This window comes from Rissa tridactyla, chromosome 18 (genome assembly GCF_028500815.1).
Source record: "Rissa tridactyla isolate bRisTri1 chromosome 18, bRisTri1.patW.cur.20221130, whole genome shotgun sequence".
In the NCBI taxonomy this organism is placed as follows: Eukaryota; Metazoa; Chordata; class Aves; order Charadriiformes; family Laridae; genus Rissa; species Rissa tridactyla.
The window spans coordinates 5,053,772-5,077,982 of NC_071483.1; the positions used below are offsets into that span (position 1 = coordinate 5,053,772).

General features: G+C 60.5%; 2 protein-coding genes across 6 annotated transcripts; one reads left to right on the forward strand and one right to left on the reverse strand.

Annotated features, from left to right (window-relative positions):
* Positions 1 to 1,217: 1,217 nt before the first annotated feature.
* On the reverse strand, positions 1,218 to 13,613 carry GMEB1 (glucocorticoid modulatory element binding protein 1). Of its 4 annotated transcripts, none has more exons than XM_054223847.1 (11): positions 13,479 to 13,613; positions 11,524 to 11,690; positions 10,414 to 10,496; positions 9,319 to 9,443; positions 8,262 to 8,365; positions 7,695 to 7,849; positions 6,344 to 6,472; positions 5,495 to 5,632; positions 4,259 to 4,381; positions 2,510 to 3,180; positions 1,219 to 2,227 (listed from the first exon to the last, which is right to left on the reverse strand). In XM_054223847.1, the coding sequence occupies exons 2-11, from the start codon at positions 11,649 to 11,651 to the stop codon at positions 2,060 to 2,062; spliced, it is 1,824 nt and encodes a 607-aa protein (XP_054079822.1). In that variant the 5' UTR covers positions 11,652 to 11,690; positions 13,479 to 13,613; the 3' UTR covers positions 1,219 to 2,059. The 4 variants fall into 4 exon arrangements, with proteins under 4 accessions (XP_054079825.1, XP_054079822.1, XP_054079823.1 ...); XM_054223848.1 differs by having other exon boundaries at positions 2,086 to 2,298; XM_054223850.1 differs by lacking the exons at positions 11,524 to 11,690; positions 13,479 to 13,613 and adding an exon at positions 10,187 to 10,307 and having other exon boundaries at positions 1,218 to 2,227.
* Positions 13,614 to 13,814: 201 nt separating this feature from the next.
* Positions 13,815 to 24,034, forward strand: LOC128919052 (discoidin, CUB and LCCL domain-containing protein 1-like). 2 transcript variants are annotated; one of them, XM_054224006.1, is made up of 15 exons: positions 13,815 to 13,931; positions 16,332 to 16,553; positions 19,286 to 19,423; positions 19,831 to 19,882; positions 20,113 to 20,185; positions 20,334 to 20,467; positions 20,632 to 20,669; positions 20,790 to 20,984; positions 21,738 to 21,859; positions 21,948 to 22,116; positions 22,240 to 22,332; positions 22,538 to 22,628; positions 22,808 to 22,845; positions 23,045 to 23,167; positions 23,620 to 24,034. In XM_054224006.1, the coding sequence occupies exons 1-15, from the start codon at positions 13,826 to 13,828 to the stop codon at positions 23,982 to 23,984; spliced, it is 1,959 nt and encodes a 652-aa protein (XP_054079981.1). In that variant the 5' UTR covers positions 13,815 to 13,825; the 3' UTR covers positions 23,985 to 24,034. The 2 variants fall into 2 exon arrangements, with proteins under 2 accessions (XP_054079981.1, XP_054079982.1); XM_054224007.1 differs by lacking the exons at positions 19,831 to 19,882; positions 20,334 to 20,467.
* The last annotated feature ends 177 nt before the right edge of the window (positions 24,035 to 24,211 follow it).

Consider the following 24,211-nt stretch of genomic DNA (forward strand, 5'->3'; position numbering starts at 1 on the left):
ACAGCTTCTCTGGGCAACCTGGGCCAGGGGCTCACCGCCCTCACAGCCAAGAATTTCTTCCCAAGATCTCATCTCAATCTCCCCTCTTTCAGTGTAAAACCGTTCCCCCTCGTCCCATGGCTCCCCTCCCTGCTCCAGAGTCCCTCCCCAGCTTTCCTGGAGCCCCTTTAGGGACTGGAAGGGGCTGGAAGGTCTCCCCGGAGCCTTCTCTTCTCCAGGCTGAACCCCCCCAGCTCTCTCAGCCTGTCCCCACAGCAGAGGGGCTCCAGCCCTCCCAGCATCTCCGGGGCCTCCTCTGGCCCCGCTCCAACAGCTCCGTGTCCTTCTGCTGTTGGTGCCCCAGCGCTGGAGGCAGGACTCCAGGTGGGGTCTCCCCCGAGCGGAGCAGAGGGGCAGGATCCCCCCCCTCGCCCTGCTGCCCACGCTGCTGGGGATGCAGCCCAGGCTGCGGGGGGGTTTCTGGGCTGTGAACGCGCGTTGCCGGCTCGTGTGGAGCTTCTCACCCCCCAACACCCCCGGGCCCCTCTCCCCAGGGCTGCTCTCCAGCCATTCCCCCTCCAGCCGGGGTTGGTGCTGGGGTTGCCCCGACCCCCCTGCAGGACCCTGCGCTTGAACCTCATGGGGTTGGCTCGGACCCACCTCTCCAGCCTGTCCCGCTCCTTCTGGTGTCCCCATGCTCAGGGCACAGCCCCAGCCCAGCACCCCCGGGGCCACGGCAGGCCCTTGGGACCCCCCGGCCATGGGGCTCCCTGGGCGCCCACCCCGGCCTGTCCCAGCCAAGAGAGGGACACAGGGAGAAGGACGTGGTGTGTCCCCAAAAGGACACTATCCCTCCCCAGCACATGGGGGGAGCCGGAGCGGCACACGGGGAGGTGGATCCCTGATCCTAAATCCATGGGATCTCCCTCCCGGGAGCCAGCAGAAGCTTCCCCGCCAAGGCAGGGGGGTCCCGGCAGCCGCCACCCCCTGCTCCTGGAGCGGGCAGAGGGATCCCTGCCCGCCCTGCGGTGACGGAGCTGCCGCCACAAATAAACCATTCCAGCCTCATTAAATTTTTTTTCCTTTTAATGCAAAAAAATAGCCAAACACATCTTCCTCCCCCCCCCCCCCCCCCCCCCCCCCCCCGGTGTGTTTCCTTTGCTGTTGTTTTGCTTAATATTTCCAGCCAAGCAGCGTCACCCCCCCACCCCAGCCCCCCAAAACTCCGCAGCACCCGGCGCTTCCCCCCTCTTTCCATCTTCCCACCACACTGGAGCCCAAAGGGACCCCCGGCCCAGCATTACCGAAAAAAAAAAAAAAGAAAAAAAAAAAAGACAGAAAGAGGGGAAAAAGAGCAGAGCGCGCGTTATTTCAGCGACGTGCCGGTTCTAATCCTGCCAAGAGATTATAGGAAGAAAGAAGAAACAAAAAAATTAATAAAATACAAAAATAAAACCACCAAACGAGTAGCGACAAGCAGGGAGCAGCCCCAGCACACAGTGTAAACAGAAGCTGCCCCGATCCGGAGTCCAGCTCTCCCGGAAAGCAAGAGCACAACATGCTTTTTACACCCCGAAAGGTCCCTGCGGCGCCGAGGTTTTAAGCTGGAGTTGCTATTTATTTATATATATATTTTTTTTTATTATTATTATTATTTTTGCCTTTCTGCAAAAAGGTTGAAGTGATCTCGGAGTCTCCAAGCGGCGTTTGCAGCACCGAGCCTGGCCAGGCGGGGAAAGGGATGGGGGAAAAGTGCCACAGGAAGAGGAGGGATTGGGATACAGGGAACCCCCGAGACCGGCGAGAGTAGGTCCTGGGGGCTTTGCAGGTGGGAAATCGGAGAAGGGAAGGGAAAGCAAACAAATACAAAAAAAAATATAGATATAAAAACAACTTGTGTGGAGGAGGAGAATATGGACAGTAAAGGCAGAGTTACTGTCGCCTTCCCCAAAGAATAATAATTAAAAAAATTCCAGCTGAGGTGACAGTGAAGAGTCCGACAGAATTCCCTTCCCTGGGGGAAAATAAAAATACAAATGAGGTACCTGTTCCACCCCAAAGCCGTCACCCCTTTCCACTGTCACATCAATGCTCCAGCCGCTGGTTTTTGTCCCTCTGAAATAAAACCATCGGGCCCGGAGCGGCAGCACCACGGGTGCAGCTGGGCCACGGCGCGCTGGGCGCCGGGAGCCCACGTCCAGTTCCTCCCGGGTGGGTTGTTCAGCAGAGATCCAGTCTCTCCTTGACCCTGCAAACAGGCGATATTGTTCAGTGCTCCACGGAGACAGAGCCGTTTCCATGTCTCCTGTGTTTCTCCAGCTTTTTTGTTTTTGAAAAAAAAAAAAAAAAATTTTATATATATATATATATAATATACAGTACAATGAAAATATCCATGGAAACAAATGGGGTGGCTGGAAAAGATGCTTAACAGAAAAGCCCAAAATAAAAAAAATTCCCAACTCTTCCCCAAACTGACGCTCGCCTTGTCCCACTAGTCCTCCAAGACCACAATCTCCACGTTATGGACCTGGTGCTGATGGTCCTCCACATCTCCCACCACTTTCTCCTCAGTCCTCAGCTCTGTCTCCAGGATCACAGCTTTGCCCTCCGCCTCCTCCGTGTCCGCTTCGGGATCCGGCGCCGGATCGATCTCTATGATGGTTTGCCCGTCGTCCGAGGTGCCCTCCACGGCTTGGATGGTGGAAGTGAGGCCGGATTCCATGGCCACCAGTTCCACGGGGTTCACCACGGCCGCCACGTTGGCCAGGGCACCGCTGTCCTGCATGGCCGCCGAGCTCAGCAGCGCCAGGCTGGAGGACGGGTGGAGGGTGACCGTGTCGGAGGAGCTGGTCTTGGAGGAGGACACCACAGTGGCGTAGCGGAAGAGCTGGGAGCCAGACGGCAAGGTATGAACAGTCACTGGGCTGGAGCCTTGGCTAATAGTTGCCACCGGGATGTTGCCCACGGAGAACTGTTGTCCGACGGGCGCGATAGCGATGGGTGAGATGACCGTGAACTGAGGCTGCTGGATGGGGGTGGAGGGGCTGAGGACGGTGGCGGAGGCTGGGCGCTGCAGGCGGGGTCTCTTGGGGGGCTTGGGAGCGCTGACGGGCATCAGCACCACATTCTGGATGGTTTGGGACTTCGCCTTCTGGTCCTTGGCAAGTTTCTTCTGCTCTTCCAGTTGCCGTTCCAGGTCTGCAAAGAGAACGGCAAAGGGAGCTCCTGGAGGCTCGCGGGCAACAACAACCAACCACTACACCCCATGTTTATGACAGGAGGTCTCCAAACCACCCAGGTGAGCATGATCTTAGCATCTCACTCAAGATTGAGCTGCACTGAAGGGAAAGGCCAGATTCTCCTGCCACCCACACAGCCCCAGTCACCGTTCTGCTCCCGCTCAGCCTGCTTTGGCTGCCTGTCAGCGCCTGGAGAAGGACCAGGCAATGCTCTACACCAGTTGGCTGCTCCTGCTGATAAGAAAGTGGTAATTTCTGCTCCCCAAGCTAGAGCCGCCTAGAAGGAAGCGTGGACAAACCCCTCCAGACAACAGGAACTGCTTCCTGAGCTTGGCCGGGTCCCCTCCCCAGGAGCCGAGCGCCCGTAGTGGGGCCAGGGAGCAGGAATGTCTGGGTCAACGAAACACCTCCCTCGACCCTCGTCTGCGTGAACGCTGGAAGTAGGAAGTAGCACAGAAATCTCATTTATCCAGGGCAGTAGGGGAGTAGGACATCCCAGATAAGAACAGGTCCGACAGGACAGGGTGAGGAGGGAGACACATCCAGCAAGCGGCTCCGGGGAATCCAGGTCAGGTTATTGGCTTCAGCTCAGGGGAAGCCGTGCAAGACACCTGATAGCTCCACGCCAAGACGAGCAGACAACTCAGCACCCCGCACTCAGAGAAGATTCTTAGCTGGGGCACAGCATGGCACTGCCTGCGGCTCGGATAACGGCCACACAGCCCTTAGCTAGCAGCACCTATTTCCCAGTGCCGATGGAATGGGACTCGCCCCACCCCCCCAGCACCCTGGCTGCAGCAAAGGGCACAGACTTTGGGCCATCGACTGCCCCAAGCAACGGCTCACTGCGAGGGAAGGGAGAGGGGAAATTCCACTCAAGCCCCAGGATGGAAAGGGATTGGGATGCACTTGTTTCGGGGCAGCGTGGGTTGAACAATCACCCCCGATGAACCATATTTGGGTTATGTTGAAGGAAAGTCACATCGGTTCCCAAGAGCAGCGACAGGATGAGGAGCCTCACTGGGCACCGACTGTACCTGCCAGCGTGTAAAGAAACTGTTCCTCTCCTTGCTCTGTCTGGTTTTTCCTGTTGTCCAGAACCTTCTTGACTGTGTCCATAAGGCCAAACGTGTGGGCAACGTTGTTCAAGACGGCAGCATCTGCAAGGGAAGTGCATGGGGACGAATGCCTGGTGCCACAGGTGGGACTCGGGCAAGTGCTCAAAAGATGCTCCTATTACACCAAAAATTGTCTTCTGCTTTTTGTAAAATTATCTCTGTTCTTTTGCAAGGGTTGGCTGACAAGGGCAGCCCCAGCTCCCGCATCCTTCTGACATCCAAGGACTAAATAAACCCATTCACATGATAAAGAAAATGCAACAGAGATGTGTCACCCAAGCAGCTCGAAACGGCTGCAAATGAAAGCATAATTTGCAATCACAGAGATACAAACGAGCTCTCCACCTACAAATCATCACCCCATGCTGCTGACAGTGTCATTAACATGCCAGCTCCACTGAAAGCTGTGCAAAATTTCTATTATAATCCACTGACTTCAATCACTCACAGCTTCCAAAAGCTGCCACCTACCAGACACAAAGATCCGCCAGCCCAAAGCTAAATTAGAAAATAAAAATAAAAAAGTATCCTGGGTAAAGTGAAGTTTGTGGTTACACGGACGTTCTCTCAGCAAGAGCATCAACAAGAGGTGCTCTCAAACCTTGCGCTCACAGGGGCATGTGCTGAACTGGATTAGGGAACGGATCCAAGTTAAAAATAACCCTGAAGAGGGGCGAGGAGTTATTTTTAACCCAGATCAGTTCCCTCATCTGGTTCAGCCCCAAAAACAGGTTTTCTGGCACGAGTGAAGACAGCACGAGAAGTGAAGGGGCAGGACCTGTTTAAGCCTGCACTGGCGTGGAGAAAAGCGTTTGAATAACTCTGCTCTGAGAAGTGAACCTGGGCAGGCTTTCGGGAGGGCCCAGGAGCTGAGGACAGTCTCCCGATGGTCTCGGCAAGCTGCCGGGCTCCTTTTGCTCAGGGAACAGGGTGGCACGTTGTGTCCCCGTGCCCCGCAGTGGTGTCAGCGAACGCACTTCACGGTTGGGCAGGCTGAGCCCACAGCCAGACGCAGGCCCCGCAGCTCAGCTCATGGGCGGTAAGTCGCTCACCACCCTGACTCAACGGCCTTGTCACTTTTGTTTTTTGGCCTGCAGCTGCCCTTTTGAGCATCCTTCCCCTCCGCAGAGCCGGAGGCCGCGGCTATCAACCTACCTGTCATCTGGAAGGGCGACTGACCCAACCTCTGCTGGACGCCTCTTAAGACTTCTTCTATCTCCTTCTGGATGTTGCACACAACCTCTTCCATCAGCCCCACATCAGCTATTCCTTTCCAGAACATCAGCGTGTCCTCTGGCACAAAGAGAGGCAACAAGAAGTCAACATGTACAAGCGCTTGGCATTTATCCCCACAAGAGTACCTTAAACCTTTCAGGCAAGAGTAACTTTGGCCTTCTAATTTGGCCATTGGGGTGGACACAACGTGCAAAAAAAACAACCCAAAGAAGGAAAACAGATTCAGGCAGCAAATCAGTAACGTGTTTTCAAGGAGCACCGTGACTTCCCAGGCAACATTTCACTGCCTCTCTTCATCTTTGCAAGATACAGAGCTTAAAACCTTTGTTTGAGGAAATTCTGCCCAAGCTTCCGTGCTGATCCGAAGAGGGAAGGCAAGGCTCCGTGGCCAGAGAGACACAGCCAAGAGAGCAGACAGCGTACTAACGCGGTGTACCAACAAGACACTGCTCGCTGATGGTTTCAATCTAGCTCCAGGCTGGCAGACGTTTATATCCTTATAAAGAGCAAAAAAACCCCACCCTTCACTGTAACTAGTAGCAACTGATCTGGGGGATCATCCACCAGCCACAAGGCCAGAGCTGAAGTCTGCGGTGAGCAGCTCCATTTGGCAAGAGCCCTGCACGCCTGGGAAATGCTGGGATAGCCAAGGGGCTGGGGGACAGCTCTGTCATTGCCTAAACTCTCCTTATTTTCAGGATTTCAGTCTCCAGAATGTAACAGGCGAGAAGAGGGGGTGAAAACACCCAACAAGCAGCCTGAGCTTACCCGAGATCTCATCCGTGTCCTTTTTCATGCCTTCCTCAGTGGCCATGGTGACGGCAGCCGTCAGAGCCGAGTTCCACTCGATCCCCTCCTCCATGCTCTCCTCCGACAGTGCGATTTGGGTGATGCTCCCTGCCAGAGAGGCAACGTCAGCTCTCTCTGCGGCACCTGGAGTGCCAGTCCTGGATCCCTGCTTTGTTTTCCACCGCCCTCATCCCTCCCAGGCTCTTTTTTTTTTTTTTTTCCACTCTTGCGGTCAGGTTGGTTGTGCCTGGCTTCTTTCAACCGAATTAGCTAAAAGCAAATATTGCTGCTTCTCATTGGAACCGTAATTGTGAAAGGCTCTGGGGCTTCTGGAGGGAAAACCATGTGTCCTCCATAAAACAAAACTGGAGTCCTGGCATAAAGGGACCACAAAGGGAGCAGAATAAAGAAGGGAACAAATAAGCCTCGGCCCAGCCACCCTTCTCCCCTTTCATCATCAACAGGGAGCTCTGCACCCCAGAGATGACCTAATCTCTCAGGAAATGACAGGGTTAGAGTCCAAGCTGGTTTATAGAAGGGAAACGGATCTGACTCAATCCTAAATTTCTGGATCAAATTTGGGACTAAAACAATCTGCAGCCACTCTAAGGTTTTACCATGTGCTTCCCAGGAGATTCTCCTTAGCCTATGGACAACCCTGCCATCCCACCTACCCAGGGCCTTAGAGAAATGTAACCTGCCTGGCTGAACTATGTGGTACAGTTGGGAGCAGTTTTCTCCCCTAACCTCAGCAAAGAGATCACTTTTTGCTCTGAAGCATGGGATTTGCTGAGAATTTGCAGTTGAAATGACAATCAAATCATGTCCAACCATCATATCCCGTTCATGGATGTCCAGGTGACGTGGAGCAGGTTGCTCCGGACGAGGTCAGCATGCCTAGATTCATTTCTGAGCATCAGCCCATCTTGTGCCCATGTAACAGACCCTCAAATAGGACACCAGGAAACACCATACAAGCTCTCTCAGGTGTTTGCTCACGCGGTGACCCCAGAACAGGCATCCCTTCGAGGTGAGCCTCCCCTGGCTCCCAAGGCGGCTTCTAGTCACTGCTTAACACCGGCTGCTTTCCAGCCCTCCCACTACTGCCGAGCAGAGCTCCCTGACAGATGCTGCCGAGACCTCTCCGAGCAGACACGAGAAGCATTTCCCTTCCCAGAAACCAGAGCAGTCTCCCGAACGGTGGGACTGCCCCGCTACGCTTGGGGAGAAGGTGTGAAGTGTGCATGGGGGTCAACCCGATTTGGTTAGCCCAGGGAGGGAAGGAAGCACCAGAGGGAAACTCCCGTGGCGTTGCTAACTGGTTTCCTACCATCAGCTGATGTAGGAGTCTGTACCACGCTCTGCTGCCCCGGCACCGGTGCTCTGGCGCTGCTGATCAGGAGATCAAACTTGGTGCTTCGACAGGTGTTGGTGCAAACTTTGTCGTGCTGGTAGAAATCGATTTGCCCCGAGTCCATCATCTTCCTGTGCAGGGAGTGGGAAGAGAACCAGGCTCAGCTCAAATCTCAGCTTGGAGACAACAGGGAGAATATTCCACCTAGGAATGCTAGGGCCGTGGGAGGGAGGGAGAAAAGGAGACCCAGTGCCACTCTGCAAACAAAACATCTTCTGCAGGGCTTTTCCAAATACAAGCAATTCCCCTGCTTCAGACGCAGAGGTCCAGTCCTATGCCACCCCCACCAAGTATCAGGTCTCCTGGGCGAGGCCACTTCTGCACAGGATGAAGAATCCTGGCCCTCAAGACCATGGGGCCAGGCAATGTGAGCTTCCAAGGGATCTCCCAGGGACTGCAAAGCAGACAAAAGGCCTGCTCGGGATCCTGCAGCTGCAGTGATGAAGGCCTGAAGCTGGACACGGTGCCAGGCAAGTCAAATACCTCAGCATGATTCCTCCGAGGCGAATGGCTCTCTTCCAGTCCTTCAGGGTAGACTTCCCAGCCAGGTGAACAAAATGCTTCGGGCTGATCAGCTGGTCATTGAACTGACAGCAAAATAAACAAAGGCTCAGCAAACAGAGTAACGTCACTTTGGAAGAGCATATCGGGACACTCAACACAGCCAGTCCACAGCTCATTTAAGCCCCGACTTTTGCCCAGAAAGAGGAGCCGCTTCTCAAATCCCTACCACCTTTGATCCCCTCGGCACAGCAATGCTTATAACTCCAGAACGGATATGTTTGCAGCGATGACCTGCCAGCCATCGGCATTTGAACCACACAGCTCTAGCCAAGAACAGCCCCGAAGGCTTTTGTACGAAACACAAACCAAATTAGCTCCTTCTGTGAACACGTACAGTCAGCTTGGAGATCATTACGGGGGACTCCCGTAACATCAAATACCCGAGCAACATCCAGCTAACCCAGGTATTCGCTCGGGCATCTGTTCTGTCTTGCTCCAGTGACTAAGATAGATCCCGTTGAGGGTCAGCAGCAGAGCGCTCTCGCCGCAGCAGCACACGGGGACGCAGCCTCAGCGCAGCAGCTGTTACCTTAGCACACTCTCAAGTCAAAAAAGATAACAGCAAGATTTCTTTCTCGATGCAACCTGCTCACCGAGGAATTGATGGGAGTGGAGTATCAGGATACCAAGGGAAAGAGACAAGGAAGAAAAACTCTGGCAGATCTCAGTATGCATCCCCTGCTTGCCTTCAGCTCCAAGTCCCTCGTCAAGTAGCAAATATGACTCTGCTTTAAACAGTAGTCAAGAGCAGTACTGAAATATAAAGTGAGTGATAGGCCTTCCTTCACTCCTTACCCCACTCCTCCCCTGCTTCTCCCCATGCTAGAAACAATTTTAGCACTAACAATCCAGCACGCTGCAAAGGCAAAGTCATTCGGCTCCACGACAAGGCTCAGATGAAACAGAAAAAGTCCTGTGGAGGTCAGGCCCCACACCTTGAGAGCAGAGAAGGAATCCGCTGCGAAAACTCCCTTACCTTTACACACTTGACATTAATTCCCGGACAGACGAACTTCTTCCAGAGCAGGATGGCTTTGCTCTCCCCGCAGGTGATGGGATAGGCGATCTCGATTTCCTCGTTCGTTTCAATGGTGCTGGGGTCTGAGGGAGGAATGGGGAAAAATGAAACTTCCCACCCAAGAGGCTCAAATCCCAGAAGGCGGGAGCTGAAAGCTCAACCTCTCACGGGTTGCGAGACCTACGCTCAGGAAAACAAAAGAAGGGCCGATCCCAGTTAAGGATCAGTCCTCTCTTAGTCTTCTGCAATTACGAGCTCTAACAGCAACTGGCATCTGCATTTTAATATAGCAACACCCAAAACGAAGCTCGTCTGTCAGGAGAATGCGAGGTCAGAAATCCAACACATCTGTAAGGGGGGAGCAGGGTGAACGAGAACAATCTTTGTGGAAACAAAATGCTTGAAAATTTGAAGCACAGATAGCTTTCAGATTTCTTGGAGCTCTGGTATCTCTTTAGCAGCGATATCAGATACTTACTGATAATATATTCTCTTCACACACAGAGTTTCTGCTAATACTGCCAAAAGACCCACACCCACGCAGGAAGCAGAACTTCAGTCAAGATCTAGTGACAGCACCTAACGACAGGAGCTTTCTCCTACATTCTCCTCAGGATGGCAGGGAGCACTCGGAGCCAACCCGCTCATTCTTCCGAACATCCAACCCAAACTGTCAGGCTGTTCGTTCAGCAAAGAACCATCAACCATACTTCAGCCAGCGCAGACGCAGCCACCATCCTCATAACCACCATTCCTGCCTGCTAGCCTCTGCGCACCAAGACTAGGGAGAAACCTCGGCTCCCCTGGACCCCGTAGGAGCCCTTACCATTCATTGCAGGAGAGCCAGGATCTCAGTTCCAGGACTTTGAGACCAAGCAGTAACAGCAGACTCTTATTCCAGAGTATGCCCAGACCCTGCACCCACATCCATGCCTGGGAAACAGCATCTGCAGGGGCAGAGCCAGAAGGAAGCCCAGCGAACCGGAGACACCAGCTCAGCGGCAACCAGCCCTGCAGAGGAGGGGATTCTGCCCACGCCAAGCGGGAACTCACCGATCCCTTCTTCCAGCTTGTGGATGGTATGGGTTTCCACAGCCACTACGGCGGCGCTGGCCTCGGAGCCCTCTTGGTAAATCCTGTTGTGAAAGCGTCCATTGGTAAAGAAACTATATAAATCATGGAAAATTAAGATTCACAGCACAGGGTTAAAAACTCAGTTCATTTCCTTCTTCCCTGTCCTTCAGGGACGTGGATTTCGTTTGATACAGTTTCAATCACAGGCATTTTTTTGGCACATACGAAATACGACAATAATCCCAAGGACTGAAACACGCAGAGGCGTTCCCAGTCCTGTCATCGCACCCTCCACGTTGCCAGCGCCACTGAAGCAGCTCTGCAGCGCGCTTCCCTGTGCCTTCTCCTCTGGTTTCCGATCCAGGCGGTTACCCAGGACAACAGGAAGCAGAGCTCAATGCCCCGGGATTTCCCTTCCAGCCCTGTGTGACACCGCAGCACGGGTGCTCACGCAGGGAAGAGTCACTGTCAGGCCAACAGCCACCCTGCCCTGCGAATATTATCAAAGTGGAGCCAGTATATTTACATCCTGATTGATCCAGAGTTAAGATGAAGTGCCTGGTGGCAGCCACTTCTCTGCAGCAGCTGTCAGGGGTACCACAAAATTCCCTCTAACATCCCAGCGTCATTGTATTTTAGAGGAGGATTATTTCAGGGGAAAGCTGGCACAGATCTGCATATGCAGATTTGGACTCACGGGCACAGACCATCACGTACAGCAGCTGCAGTGTGACAAAAACCCACCCTGGGGCCGGAGAAGGAAGAGGGAGACCAGGAGGACGCGCGGCTGGGGCAGCACCGTGACCAACTCGCCGCGTCCCCACCGCCACAGCCGTGGCCGGGCTGCCGTGATCCAGAGGTTGCATCGCGTGGACACGTCCCCACAGGACAATTTCAGTCCTCAGAGGCACCGTGACAGCAACACACACAAAAGCTTTTTTGCGTTGTGTTTTCCTCTGCGTGTGGCATAAAACCGACGCAGTCCTGGAATACGCAGTGACGCTCGGTCCCCACACCACAAAAATCTACACGGACCCCCCCCCCATCCCACCCCACACCACCCAGACACACCGGTACCGTACAACTCACCCTTGCTGCACCGGCTGGAGCTGCAAGATCACTTGGGTTTTGGTATCCTCCGGGTTCTCCCCTTCATTCCCATCACTTGGTACAACCACCACATCACCCACAGGGACGCTCACTTCGGCATTCGCCATCTCTCACATGAAGCCCGGCGGTGGCGGGGTGCCGCGGTGCTGCAGAGGGCAAAGCAGAGGCAGGTCTGTACCGCGGCAGCACGGCTGCCTGTGCGGGCAGAGGGGCAGGCACCGGTCTCTAAGCATCATCGCCCAGTCCCACCGCAGCAAAGGCCGGGCTCGCGGGGACCGCAGGGCCGGCAGAGCAAAGCTGCGGCTCCCAAGAGGGGACCAGGTGTTTCGAATTCACCAACAGAGAGAGTCGGCAAGTGCCTGTCGATACACACGAGGATTTCTCCTCCCCTCTCCATCACGATAGCTGGGAACATCTCACCCCATGACACAAAACCGACAGAGGCAGATCCCCCCGGTGCCATCCCACTCGTAACTTCCCCAGCTAGCGGCAGCGTCCAGCCGCCCTTGGGATGCTCCGAACGTCCCTGGGGATGACCCCACTGCAGACAGGCTGCGGAGGAGCCGGTATTCCCAGCAGCAGAGGTGGGGATCCCACAGGAGAGACTCGCAGCAGGTCACAAAGGTGGTTTTGTTACAGCTGTGGGACCAGAGCTCAGCCCTGCGGGTTGGAATCGCCCCCATGGGGTTTAAAAGCTTCTGGGAAAGCGCTTGTGTCAGGACAGGACCTCATGGCAGGCGATGGCGGGCTGGGTGGCCCACAGCAGGGATGAGGGAGGAGCGCCAGCAGCGCAGGGGACACCCTCCAACCCACGCAGCCTGTGGGTCACTGTGCCTTCGCCAGTGAGCCACAGAATGGTTTGGGTTGGAAGGGACCTTTAAAGGCCATCTAGTCCAACCCTCCTGCCACAAGCAGGAACATCTTCAACTAGATCAGGCTGCTCCAAGCCCCGGCCAACCTGGCCTTGAACCCCTCCAGGGATGGGGCAGCCACAGCTTCTCTGGGCAACCTGGGCCAGGGGCTCACCGCCCTCATAGCCAAGAACTTCTGCCTCAGATCTCATCTAAATCTCCCCTCTTCCAGCTTAAAACTGTTCCCCCTCGTCCCATGGCTCCCCTCCCTGCTCCAGAGTCCCTCCCCAGCTTTCCTGGAGCCCCTTCAGGGACTGGAAGGTCTCCCTGGAGCCTTCTCTTCTCCGGGCTGAACCCCCCCAGCTCTCTCAGCCTGTCCCCACAGCAGAGGGGCTCCAGCCCTCCCAGCATCTCCGGGGCCTCCTCTGGCCCCGCTCCAACAGCTCCGTGTCCTTCTGCTGTTGGGGGCCCCAGAGCTGGAGGCAGCACTGCGGGGGGGTGTCTCGCCCCGCGGTGAGGCCGGGACCCCCGGGAGAAGCCCCGATGACGGGCAGTAAGCAGGGGCCGAGCCGCGGTCTAGCCTGCGGGACCCCCCGGGGTGTGTGCCGCCCCCCCCCGCCCCGCTAGGCCCAGTGCGGGCCCGGGCCCCCCCACATGGGTAGAGGTCACCCGGGAGGGCGGGGGTCGCAGAGGGCAGAGGTCATCGCTCCCCCCCCAAAGGCCGCAGCCTCCCGGTGTCCCGGGGAGGGGGGGGGGGGGGGGGGGGAGGCGCGGGCCCCCCCGCGGCGCGCGGCGGGGCGGGGCCGCCCAGGGGAGGGGTGTGGCCTGGCCTCCCCCCCCCCCCCCCCGCGGGAGGACGCAACGGCGCTGCCCCCCCCCCCCCTCCTCCCTCCCCCCCCCGCGGCGCGCGACGTCCGCCCTCGCGGCGGCGGCACGTACGGCGGCGGCGGCGGCGGCGTCGCGCTGGGGCGCCCCCTCCCCTCGCCCGACGGGGCCGGGCCTGCCCCCCCCCTCCGCCCCGCCCCGCCCCGCCGCCGCATGGCCCCTCCCGGCTCCCGTAGCGCGGCGCCGGGCGGCCCTTACCGTCGCCGAGCGGCCGGGTCCAGGGGCTGAGGGGAAAAGGGAGGGGGGGGGGAACGGGCCGGGCAGGAGCGCGCATGCGCAGTGGCCGCCGCGGCCTCGGCCGCCAGCACTTCCGGCCGCCGCCTGCCTTAAAGGGGCCGCCGCGCGCCCGGCGCCCTGCTGCCCCCTAGCGGCCACAGCCCTCCGCGGCGCCTCGCGGCCCCACTTGATTGACAGCGAGGCGGACCAATAGCGACGGCGGGGCCGGGCGGCGGTGACCAATGGGAGCGGCGGGGCTGGGAGGGGGCGGTGCGGGGCGGCGGGCGCGGCGGGGCCGCGGCGGGGCCGGCAGCGGCGGCGGCGGGAGGATGCGGGCGGGCGGCGGGGCGGCACGGGGGGCGCTGGCCGTGGCGCTGCTCCGCCGCTGCCTGCTGCTGGGCCCGCTGGGGATGCGCCCGGCCGGCGGACAGGAGGGTGAGTGCGGGTTGCGAGGCACCGGCGGCGGGGGAACCCGCACCGGGACACGGCACCGGGAGTCCCGCTCGCACCGACAACCCCGGGGATACACTTCCAGCGACGGGATGGGCCGTGCGCCGCGACCGGGACCGGGGCTGGGTCCGGGATGGGGACCGGGACCGGACAGGCTCCCCCTGCCCCGGTACCGGTGCGGGACGGGCTCCTCACTGTGTCCGGAGTGGGATCGCACCAGGACGGGCTCCCCGGTACCGATCCGGGATGAGATCCCCGCTGTCCCCGGACCGGGACCACACCGGGACGGGGTCCCCGTCGTCCGTCCGCCCCGGTGCCCATCCGGGACAGGGTCCCCGCTGTCCCCGGACCGGGACCACACCGGGACAGGGTCCGCGCCATCCATCTGCTCCCCTACCGATCCGGGACGGGGTCCCATCTGTCCTCCTGCCTTGGTACCAATCCGGGACGGGGTCCCCGCTGTCCGGTACCGGACGGGATAGGCTCCCCGCTGCTTCCCCCACCCCGCATCACCCCGATCCCGCACCCGCCTGGTCTCCCCGCAGCCCCCGCCCCGTGTCCCATCCCGCTCCCGGTGCCAGGGTGCCGCCGGTCCCGGGGTCCCGGTGTCGGCTCTGCCACAGGGCTTTCCCCGGCAATCCCTAATTCCCGGGAGCCCGACTCTGCCCCGGTGTAAGAGGATTGCCGGAGCTTACGGTGAGCTCCCGGTAACGGGCTCCATCCCGGGGATGCTGTGGGGAATCCAGGGGGATTCGCACCCATCGGGGAGCGGGAAGGCCCTGCGGGGATGTTCAGCCGAACCTCGTCCCCAGGACACGGTTTTCCCTAGCGCAGCTCGTCCCCAACTGATCCGAGAGCGAGGAGACGGGGAAGGGACATCCCCAGCGTCGTCCCCAGGGAGGGGAAACTAAGGCACGGGGCCAGGAGGGGATCACGGGGGACAGAACCCACGTGTGATTTGGGATTTGTCCCACAGCAGGATTCCAGCAGATCCCAAGGCCCCGGGGGGGAACACGGGGCAGCTCTCTCAGGGATGGCAGCATGCCGGAGGCGGGAGTGTGCCGGACTCTTCCCGGAGCATCGCCCTGTTGTGTCTTTCCTGCATCCTGTGAGAAACCAAACAAATCCCCAGCAGGGATGGCCCCAGCGGGGGCCACAGCTTCGCCCTCACCCGGCAGAAATCCAGTTTTCCCACTATTTTTTTTGGCAAATTTGGTTTTCCATGCAGATCGTGATGGCTCACACCTTCCTTTTTGGAAATTCCCCCCAAATACCCCAAATTTCTCTCCCTCCAGCACAGCAGACCTTCTGGGAGCCACTTTCCTGGCAGCCCCAGGGTCCCCTGTGCCATTGCCCCCATCCGGCCTGTCCCCAGTGTCCCCCCCCAGCCCCGGAGGGCTTGATCCTTCCCAGCTCTGCCGTAACGGGGGCCGCTGCGCAGCCATGGCCGGAAAATCAGGGATTTCACCCGGTCCCAAATCCCTGCCCAGGGGGTGTTCACAGGATAAACCCCCCCGGTTTGGCCACTGGCCCTTCCCGCAGGCTGGGCAGGAGTGGGCTCCGTGGGGGGGGCTGGCATCTTCCGCCTCCGGCCCCCCCTTTTTTTTATCCCTGCAGGATTTTCCCCCGCCGGTGCTTTGTGCCGTCTCCCGGCGACGGCGAGGGGAGCCAAGGCAGGGGCGAAGCCGTGCCCGCCATCGCTTTTCTTTCTGGCTGCGCCGGGATGATGCTTGGCAGGAGCAGCAGCTTTTGGGGAATGTGGGGAGGGGGGGTTAACGATGGACCCCCCCAGCCCACACAGAGGGGCTGAGCAGTGCTTCTCCCGCTCCCTGCCCTTCCCCGTGCCCCAATCCTGCCCCGGCTCCACCAGAAATCCCCGCCGGACACTTTCAACTCAAGTTTCCAGGATATTCCCTCCTGGCCGGGGGCGGCGAGCCCGGAGAAAAGCCCCTTTTGTGACGGGTGCTGGCATCGCCCAGGGGAGGAGGCGATGGGGATGCAGCTGCCCAAGGTCACCCTCAAGGTCAAGGCTGCAGCCGGGGGTTCCCGGGGGCTGCTCGGTGCCACAGGGACAGTTATTTCCTCCTCGCATCCTTTTGTAGCCCCCAAAATCGGGGTCATCCCGGCCTGGGGGATGGAGAGGTGCAGGTCTGCACTGCGTGGCTGTGGGGGAAACTGAGGCAGCTTCATCCCTGGATCCCCTCAGGGACCATCCCTGGCGGGAGGAGCGGCCAGAAAAGCCCCCAGAAAGTGATGTTTCAAACAAGGAAAACATTTGAAGGGGCTGCAGGTGGCAGTGGGGTGTCCCAAGGGCTGTGCCAAGTGGGGAAACTGAGGCAGGGAGCGCCCTGGCTGAGTGTGTCCCCCTCCTTCATCTCTCCACAGGGGATGGCTGCGGCCACACGCTGCTGACACCCTACAGTGGCACCCTCAGCTCCAAGAACTACCCGGGCACCTACCCCAACCACACGGCCTGCCGCTGGCGGCTGCACGCCCCCCCGGGCACCTCCCTCCTCCTGGCATTCGGGGACGTGGACCTGGAGCCCTCCGAGCGCTGTGCCCACAGCTCCCTGCTGCTCGCCGACCCCCAGGCCGACACCACCTATGGTAAGGGGGGGTCTCCTCCAGGGAAACTGAGGCAGCGGCTGCTGATGGGGCTGGGTGGGGGAAATATCACTTTACGTAAAGTCCTGGATAAGGAGAAGGTCAGGAAAATCCAGCTTTTTAGCTGTTTTCTTCATGGGGAGGGGGGATGTGAGGATGGAGGTATGTGAGGATGGGGGTATCCGAGGATGGGGATATCTAAGGAAGGGGGTACCCTAGGATGGGGGTACCCCAGGAGGGGGATATCTGAGGAGGGGGTTACCCAAGGATGCGGGTACCCGAGGAGGGGGGTACTTGAGGACAGGGGTATTCAAGGAGGGGGATACACAAAGAAAGGAATATCCAAGGATGGGGGTACCCAAGGAGGGGGTTATCCAAGGAGGGGGTTATCCAAGGAGGGGAATATCCAAGGAGAAGGATAATTGAGGATGGGGATATCCAAGGAGGGGGGTACTCGAGGAGGAGGGTATCTGAGGAGGGGAATAGCCAAGGAGGGGGGTACCTGAGGAGGGGGATATCCGAGGAGAGGGATATCTGAGGATTGGGGTATCCGAGCAGGGGGGTATCTGAGCAGGGGGGTACCCGAGGAGGGGGCTGTTGCCAAGCCGGAGAGGGGGGCACCCACCTGGGACCACATGCAGCTGCCAATGAACGAATTCTGTCCATCCAGCCGCTGCCTAAACGCTTCCAGGATTTTCCTGGAGATATTTAATGGTCTTGGAGGGATTTGACAGCGCGGGGAGCGCAGTGGATGCTGGGGGAGATGTCTTGGGAGGAGGGGAGGAAGCGTAAGTACTGGGGTGCCGATGGGGTGGGATGGAGGAGCAGCCCCGAGGTGCGGTGAGGGGCAGGGACCGCTATGGGAAACGCCTGGTGGAAAGGAGCCAGCTTGGATCCACCACTGCTCCCAGGACTGGGATTTTCCCTGTTCTCCAGGGCTGGTACCCGGAGGGGTGACAGCATGTGAGGTCCCTGGTCCCCCTCTCCTCTGCCGTGGCCTTGGGGACACATTTGTCCCCATCCCCTGGGACGCCAAAGCCAAGAGACTGCTTGGCCCAGGCTGGGGGGTCTCGGAGCAAGGCGGGAAAGGGGGGACCCCCAGATGATGCTCCCGGGGGGCTGGCGGAGGTGGCCAGGCACCCCCAGCCCCTTTGGGTGCCTTCGCTGGGGCCGTGCGTGCCAGCAGATGGGGGGTGACGTGGGGCCAGGCCAGGGTCCGGCTCCCTCGCCCGTGGCTGACGCCGGCCCTTGAGAAGTCCCAGATGTTTTTCGGGAAGTGGCCGGCACAGGCGGAGGCTGTGAGCTCCCTCCCGCTGACTCAGACCCTGCGTCTGGCGCCCAGACTGATCCTGCCTGGGGACGTGCTGGGGTCCCCGTGGGGGTGGCAGCCTCCAGCCCCCGGCTTGGCCGAGGGGTCCCCAGCACCCAGGGGGTCTCCGGAGCCACCGGCCGGGTGGGCACCGCACTGGACATGGCAGCACCGCGGCAGCATCTGCCGAGGGCAGCGCTGGAATCCGGCAGTGGGTGGGAAATCTGTGCGTGCGTGACATCTGCATCTCATATGCATGTCATTTGCATATCATGCAGAGCCCCCATCGTGTCTGTGACCCTCTGACATCCCTGCGCGTCCCACGTGCCCCAGGCTCAGCCTCTCGGTTAAATGTGCCCCAGGCAGGGCAAGGGTGCGGGTCGGGGTGGGGAAACTGAGGCACGACACAACCCTGCTGGGGGGGTTTCACTGCCATGGGGACACAGGGACACAGCTCCCTGTCCCCAGGGCAATGATGGCATTTGCTCAAAGCATCTCTGGGTGCCCTGAGGCCCCGGTGATGGACATGACACTGAGCAGAAAGATGGGGGGCACTGGGGTGATGGCATTTGGGGATTGGGGCCACCTCTTGTCCCTGGCTGGGACCAGGGATGTCTCCACATCTGGGGCCAGGGATGTCCCCAAGGAACCTGCCTGCTCACTAAGCTGAAGTTTTAATCAGGGAGATGGAGACTGCAAATTAATTTGGATTAAATGGGGGGGATTTAGGAGGCAGCTCCGGCGGCGCCTTTGAAAGGGGAGATGGAGAGGGGACAGGGACACAGCCCCCGTTTCGGGGTCCCCTGGGGCCACGCTGTCCATGCCAGCCCTGGCAGCAAGGGACGCAGTGGCAGGCGCCCGGTAAGAGCTGGTGGCCACTTGCGCCGTCTGTTGCAGCCGTGGTGGAATGAAGAGGCCCTGGGGAGAAACGTTTCTGGGAAGCGGTGGGGGGGTCCCTGCCCAGCCAGGAGCCCATCTGTCCCCACGGGGGGAGTGGGGACATCTCGGGGTACCTCCCCAGTAGCCTGGTCCAGCTCTGACCCCCATGCCTGAGGCCTGTCATCCCCCGACCTGTGGTCATCCCCCTGAGCTGTGGGGGGCTGTGCCCCAGATCCCCCCCCATAGCGTGGATGTAACTGCTCTGGGGATGGGATCACCCTGGCGTGGGCCCCCCCTAGGGTTGGGACCACCTTGGGGTTGGACCGCCCTGGGCACGGGGCCACCCTGGCATGAGGTCACCCTGGGGCTGGACCACCTTGGGCATGGGACCACCCTGGGGCTGGGACCACCCTAAGCACAACGCAAATGCCTGAGATCCCCTGGCCCGGGTGAGGGCTGAGCCAGGGGAGGTGACACCCTGGGGTCTGGGTGCCTGTGCCTGTCCCTGGGGAGCCCCATCCTCTCCACGGCCCCATCCCTGCCGCAGGGCCCTTCTGCAGGAACGCCGTCCCCACCGCCCCGCTCCTGGTGACAAACTCCAGCGCCATGACCGTCCTGTTCAACAGCACCAGCCACCGCTCGGGAAGAGGCATCCTCCTGTCCTACGCCACCTCGCAGCACCCAGGTAGGGGGGAGCATCCCCCAGGGATGCAGAGACATCCCCCCCCGCTGTGTCTCGGCCCATGGGGGGGGCATAGTTGTGAGTGCAGGCAGCTCTTTGCCAATGCCAGGGCGGGCTCCCATCGCCCTGAGCTCCCTGAAGACCCAGGTTCTGCCTGGCTGGGGCACAACATGGGAGACCCCCAGGCCACCCAGCCAGCCGGGACACCCCCCCCCCCCCCACAGCACCCTGGACCCCCAGCCAGCTGGGACCCCAATATCAGGCAGAGCTGCCAGCATGTGGCCAATGGGTGCAGGCACCGAGGGGACATCCCTCTCTACCCCTCTGGGACAGCGTGCCCTGGGGCAGAGGTGGGTGGGTGCTGTGGGGCCGGTGGGGGTCCCTCACCCTGGGGTGTCCCTGCCTTGCAGACCTGGTTTCCTGCCTGGTTCGAGGCACCCACTACACCCAGGAGCACGTCAGGTGAGTGGCCAGGGGGTGCGAGCGGTCCCTGCTTTGGCGTCCCCCACCCCGGCATGGCTGCCGGTCCCCATCAGCCCCGGTTTTGTCCCCATCCCTCTCCCGGGGGCTCGGGCTGCGCTCGCCCCAGGGCTCTTGGGGTGCAACCGCGGTGGGATGGGGAGCAAAGCGGGTGTGCAGGGGGCATTCGGATGGGAGCGAGCCCTGACCCCCCCCCTTGCCACGTGTTTCAGCGTGTACTGCCCCGCGGGCTGCAAGGACATCGACGGGGACATCTGGGGCAACCCAAGCCAGGGCTACCGGGACGTAAGTAGCCCAGCAGGGCACCCCTGCACCAGGGACGGTCCAAAGCACACGTGGCTACTGCTTGTCACCCCCCAGCAGACCGCAGGGACCAACCTGGGCCGGGCGGGGGGGCGGGGGGCTGCTCTCACCCCTCCCCTGCTCCCCGCAGACCTCGGTGCTGTGCAAGGCAGCCGTGCATGCCGGGGTGATTGCGGATGAGCTGGGCGGGAAGGTCACCCTGGCCCGGGAGAAGGGCATCACCCTCTACGAGTCGGCCTTCGCCAACGGGCTCCACTCCAAAAGGTGGGCGAGGGGGAAGGTGGGGAGCCCGGCTGCACCCCACACCTGGCGGTGGGACATGTCCATGCTGACATCGGGGACCTGCCACCCCTTGATTTTGGAGACACTTGGGGTTTGTTCACCTGGGGACACCCCTGTCTGATGCTCCCCCATTTTCCTCCCCACAGGGGATCCCTCTCCGAGAAGCGGCTCATATTCCACAAAGGTATTTTTTCCCATTTCCCCTAAAATTAAGCCACTATTTTGGCTGCCAAACCCAGTGCCACCCCCATGCTGTGCTCGGCTGGGTGTCCCGGGCTCCCAGCCTGCCATCTCCCGTTGACAGCCTGCGGTGATGTACTGGAGGTGGCCACCTTCAACGCCTCGTCCTGGTGGCTCGAGGTGGACGCGCTGGGGCAGGACCGAGCCTGGGTGGCCGAACGGGCAGCGCTTGGCACTGCCGGCCACTCCTGGGCCGCCGAACCAGGCTCCGACAGCACCTGGCTGGAGCTGGACCTGGGCGCCCGCAGGAACATCACAGGTGAGTGCCGGCCAGCGGATCCCATCCCTGTCCCCCCACCACCCTGACCACTGTCCTCCCTGTGGTGACGTGGGTGCCAGACTCACTGACTACCCAAAAAAACACCCAGAGCAGTTGCAACCCCCCCCATAACACCCAGGAGTGACTGGAGCTCCTTGTGCCATAGTTTTACTGGTGCAAACCGGGATGCAGACAGCACCAACCCCCCCCGGCTGTCCCCTGTCCTCCTTTTGTCCCTGTGCCCCCCCTCATCCGCAGCCGTTTCTGGGACGAACAAGTTAATATTATGCTCTTGCATCTGGTGCCAGCGAGCGCCTTTTGTTCGGCCGGAGCCTGCCGAAAGCAGGGGCTTTGTGTGGCGGCGGCTGGCGACTGCGGGGAGGAAAATGGGGACATTGTCCGGCCGGAGGCTGGAGGAGGGAGGAATGCGGGGCTGGCAGCCGGGGCCGGAGGTTATCGGCTCCTGGGGGCAGAGTGGGGGGTCCGGCACTCGGATCTGCCACCCAAGTGCCCTGCCGGGGCCGGAGGGAGCCCCTGGAGGGGTTCCCCAGGGGGAGGTGACATGTCCTGCCCCCCTTGTCCCCTCCCAGCAGACCTGGGTATCCCAGAGATGGAGGTTATTCCAGCTGGGAAAGCTCTGCCCCATGCAATGGGGCACGTTGGGGCGCAGGGTGGTCCCCTTGAGCCCTTCTGCAGCCCCACACCCCACAGCTGACAGCAGGGACCCCTCCCGGGCTCTCCCTGCACCAACAGGCATCATCACGAAGGGCTCCTCTGAGCAGTATGACTACTACGTGACGTCCTACCGGGTCTCCTCCAGCCGTGACGGGAAGAACTGGAGACCCTACAGAGGCAGCAGTGGCCAGGAGGACAAGGTGGGCATGGAGGGGACAAAGGGCGGGGGGCACAGTCCCCCTGCCCATGGGTGTGTGGCCATCGGTGCCCTCTTCGCCCCTCTGGCAGGTCTTTGAAGGAAACGCTGACAGCTATGGGGAGGTCTCCAATGCCTTCATCCCCCCCATCGTAGCCCGCTACATCCGTGTCACACCCCAGAGCTGGCACCAGCGCGTGGCCTTGAAGGTGGCCCTGGTGGGGTGCCAGCCAGCGCGGGTCCGCGCGCCCCGGCCCTATGGTGAGCCCCTCGGCAAGAGCTGTCACCCGCACCCCGCTACATCCCAAACGGCCCCTGGGGATCTCCATCTCCCCATGCACCGGGCAGTGGTGCCACGCTCACGGTCCCTGCTCTGTCCCACAGTGCCCAGCGTCCCCAAGGAGGTCCCCATTCCCACCAGCCGCCCGGCCAGCCACACCCCCATCCCCGGTGTTGCCCTGGACCCAGAAAAGGCAGGTGGGTGCCATGGGGGGCTGTCCTTGGGGCCCAGCCTTGTCTTGTGGGTGCACCAGGCACGGATGGGCCCACTTGGGCTTTAAGAATTCTCCATGACAACACATTGATTTTCCTTCTCTCGTGGCCCCGGGTGGGCTCCTGGCACCCATGGGTGCAGAGGGGTGGGATGGAGCACCTGGGGGCTGACGCTGTCCTCCCTCCCCAGGCTCCACACTGCTGGTGATGCTGCTCATTGGCGGCTTCGTGCTCCTCTGCTCCAGCCTCCTGCTGCTGGCGTTCCTCTGCCGCAGGAAGAGGTGGGTCCCATCGTGCCCCTGCTTCGCCTCAGGGGACCCGGCATTGCCACCTCCGAAAGCCCGGTGGCTCTGTTTGGCTGCTCACCGGGTATCAAATGGTGCAGCCTCCCGTGCAGCGGGTGATGATGGGCATGGGGTGGTCAGGACCCCTCACCCCCATCTCGTTCTCTCCTTGACAGAAAGCCGGCGGCGGAGCTGAGCTGCGGGATCACGAAAGGTAAAGTGTCCCCAACCCCTCCCCCAGGGTCCTGCCATGCCGTGGGACCAAATTCAGGAGGGGTGCAGCTGGTTTAACCAGTGCTGCTGCAGACCCCTGAGCCATCCCACCCATGGGGCACCAGTCTGCCCCCAGGCATGGTGCTGCCTGTCCCCAAGGGACAACGTGTGACAACCAGGGCTTTCTGCTCTCTGCTCAGGGTACCCCAAACTGGAGTCGAGCCCGGTGTGCTCCCTGCAGAGCCTGCCACCCCCCGGCTCTGCGCTGGCCTCCTTCCCCACGGCAGCAGTGCCGGCGGACCTCAGCCAGACCCATTCACCAGGTAATGGGGGCATCAGGGCGCAAACAGGTCCCTCAGCCCAGAGCTGGAGCCATGATCCCCTCATTGCACCCTGGGGTCCCCATTCTTCCCCCAGCACCACTCTGATCCAACCCCTGTCCTTCATTGTGGTCCTGCGCAACAGGGAGATCCTGTCAGGGTTTATTATTTATCTTTGTTATTATTCCACCTCAGACACAGCCGTGGGCATTGGAAGGTGGCCAGAGGGCACTGGGAGCCCTGCTTTGTGCTGGGGCAGAGGGACATGCCCATCCCCGTGCGTTTTGACGCCTGTCTGCCCAGCTTTTCCCAGTCCCCGGGGTCCAGATGTGCCCGTTTTCTCCACCCATCCCACCCACGGGTGCCCCCATCCCACCCACATCTGGAACAGCACCATGACTGCTGTGGGGACAGTCGTGCTGTCCCCAGCTCAGAGCCCGCCATCCCCCTCGCAGAGTACGCCGAGCCAGACCTGGTGCAGCTGAGCCCCAGCAGCCAGACGGGCCCCTCCACCTTCAAGCCGCTGCTGGACGAGGGCTACACGTTGCCGCTGGTCATGAGCCACTATGACGTGCCGGGAAAATACCACGAGTATGCTGAGCCGCTGCCACCTGAGCCCGAGTACGCCACGCCGTTCAGCGAACCCGATGGCACCCGCGGCATCACGGGGCTCCCCTGCACCCCCCCGGTGGGGTACGACGCACCCACCCCCCGACCTGGGGACAGGGGCACGGAGCGGACTGCGGGGGACGTCCCCTCTCCCGAGGGGGCCCAGCTGGGGGACTGTCCCCTCTCGCACGTGTACCACGAAGCCTTGTGAGGAGAGCGAGCACGCAGCGGCGGCGCTCGGCCGCGAACCTTCCCCACAGTCCTGGGGGGGGTGTACGGGCTGGGTGGGTGGGAAAAAATGTTTTTAAGAACAATCCTATTTAAATATATATCCGCGTGTATATCTTATCTATCTCTCTCTGTACGCTGACCTCTCGCACCTCCCTGCGGGCCCGCCACAACCACCGCCCGCAATCGCCCCCCTCTTGCCTTTCTTCT

What these genes read in the sequence shown, in the direction of transcription:
- GMEB1 (XM_054223847.1), bottom strand. Translation starts at nt 11,651, where the DNA reads ATGGCGAATGCCGAAGTGAGCGTCCCTGTGGGTGATGTGGTGGTTGTA. An exon ending in CTCCAGCCGGTGCAGCAAGG is followed by an intron (nt 10,497 to 11,523) that starts GTGAGTTGTACG and finishes CTTTCACAACAG; the next exon opens with GATTTACCAAGAGGGCTCCG. An exon ending in GTTTCTTTACACGCTGGCAG is followed by an intron (nt 3,181 to 4,258) that starts GTACAGTCGGTG and finishes TTCTCTTTGCAG; the next exon opens with ACCTGGAACGGCAACTGGAA.
- LOC128919052 (XM_054224006.1), top strand. Translation starts at nt 13,826, where the DNA reads ATGCGGGCGGGCGGCGGGGCGGCACGGGGGGCGCTGGCCGTGGCGCTG. An exon ending in CCGCGCGCCCCGGCCCTATG is followed by an intron (nt 22,117 to 22,239) that starts GTGAGCCCCTCG and finishes TCTGTCCCACAG; the next exon opens with TGCCCAGCGTCCCCAAGGAG. An exon ending in GAGCTGCGGGATCACGAAAG is followed by an intron (nt 22,846 to 23,044) that starts GTAAAGTGTCCC and finishes CTCTCTGCTCAG; the next exon opens with GGTACCCCAAACTGGAGTCG.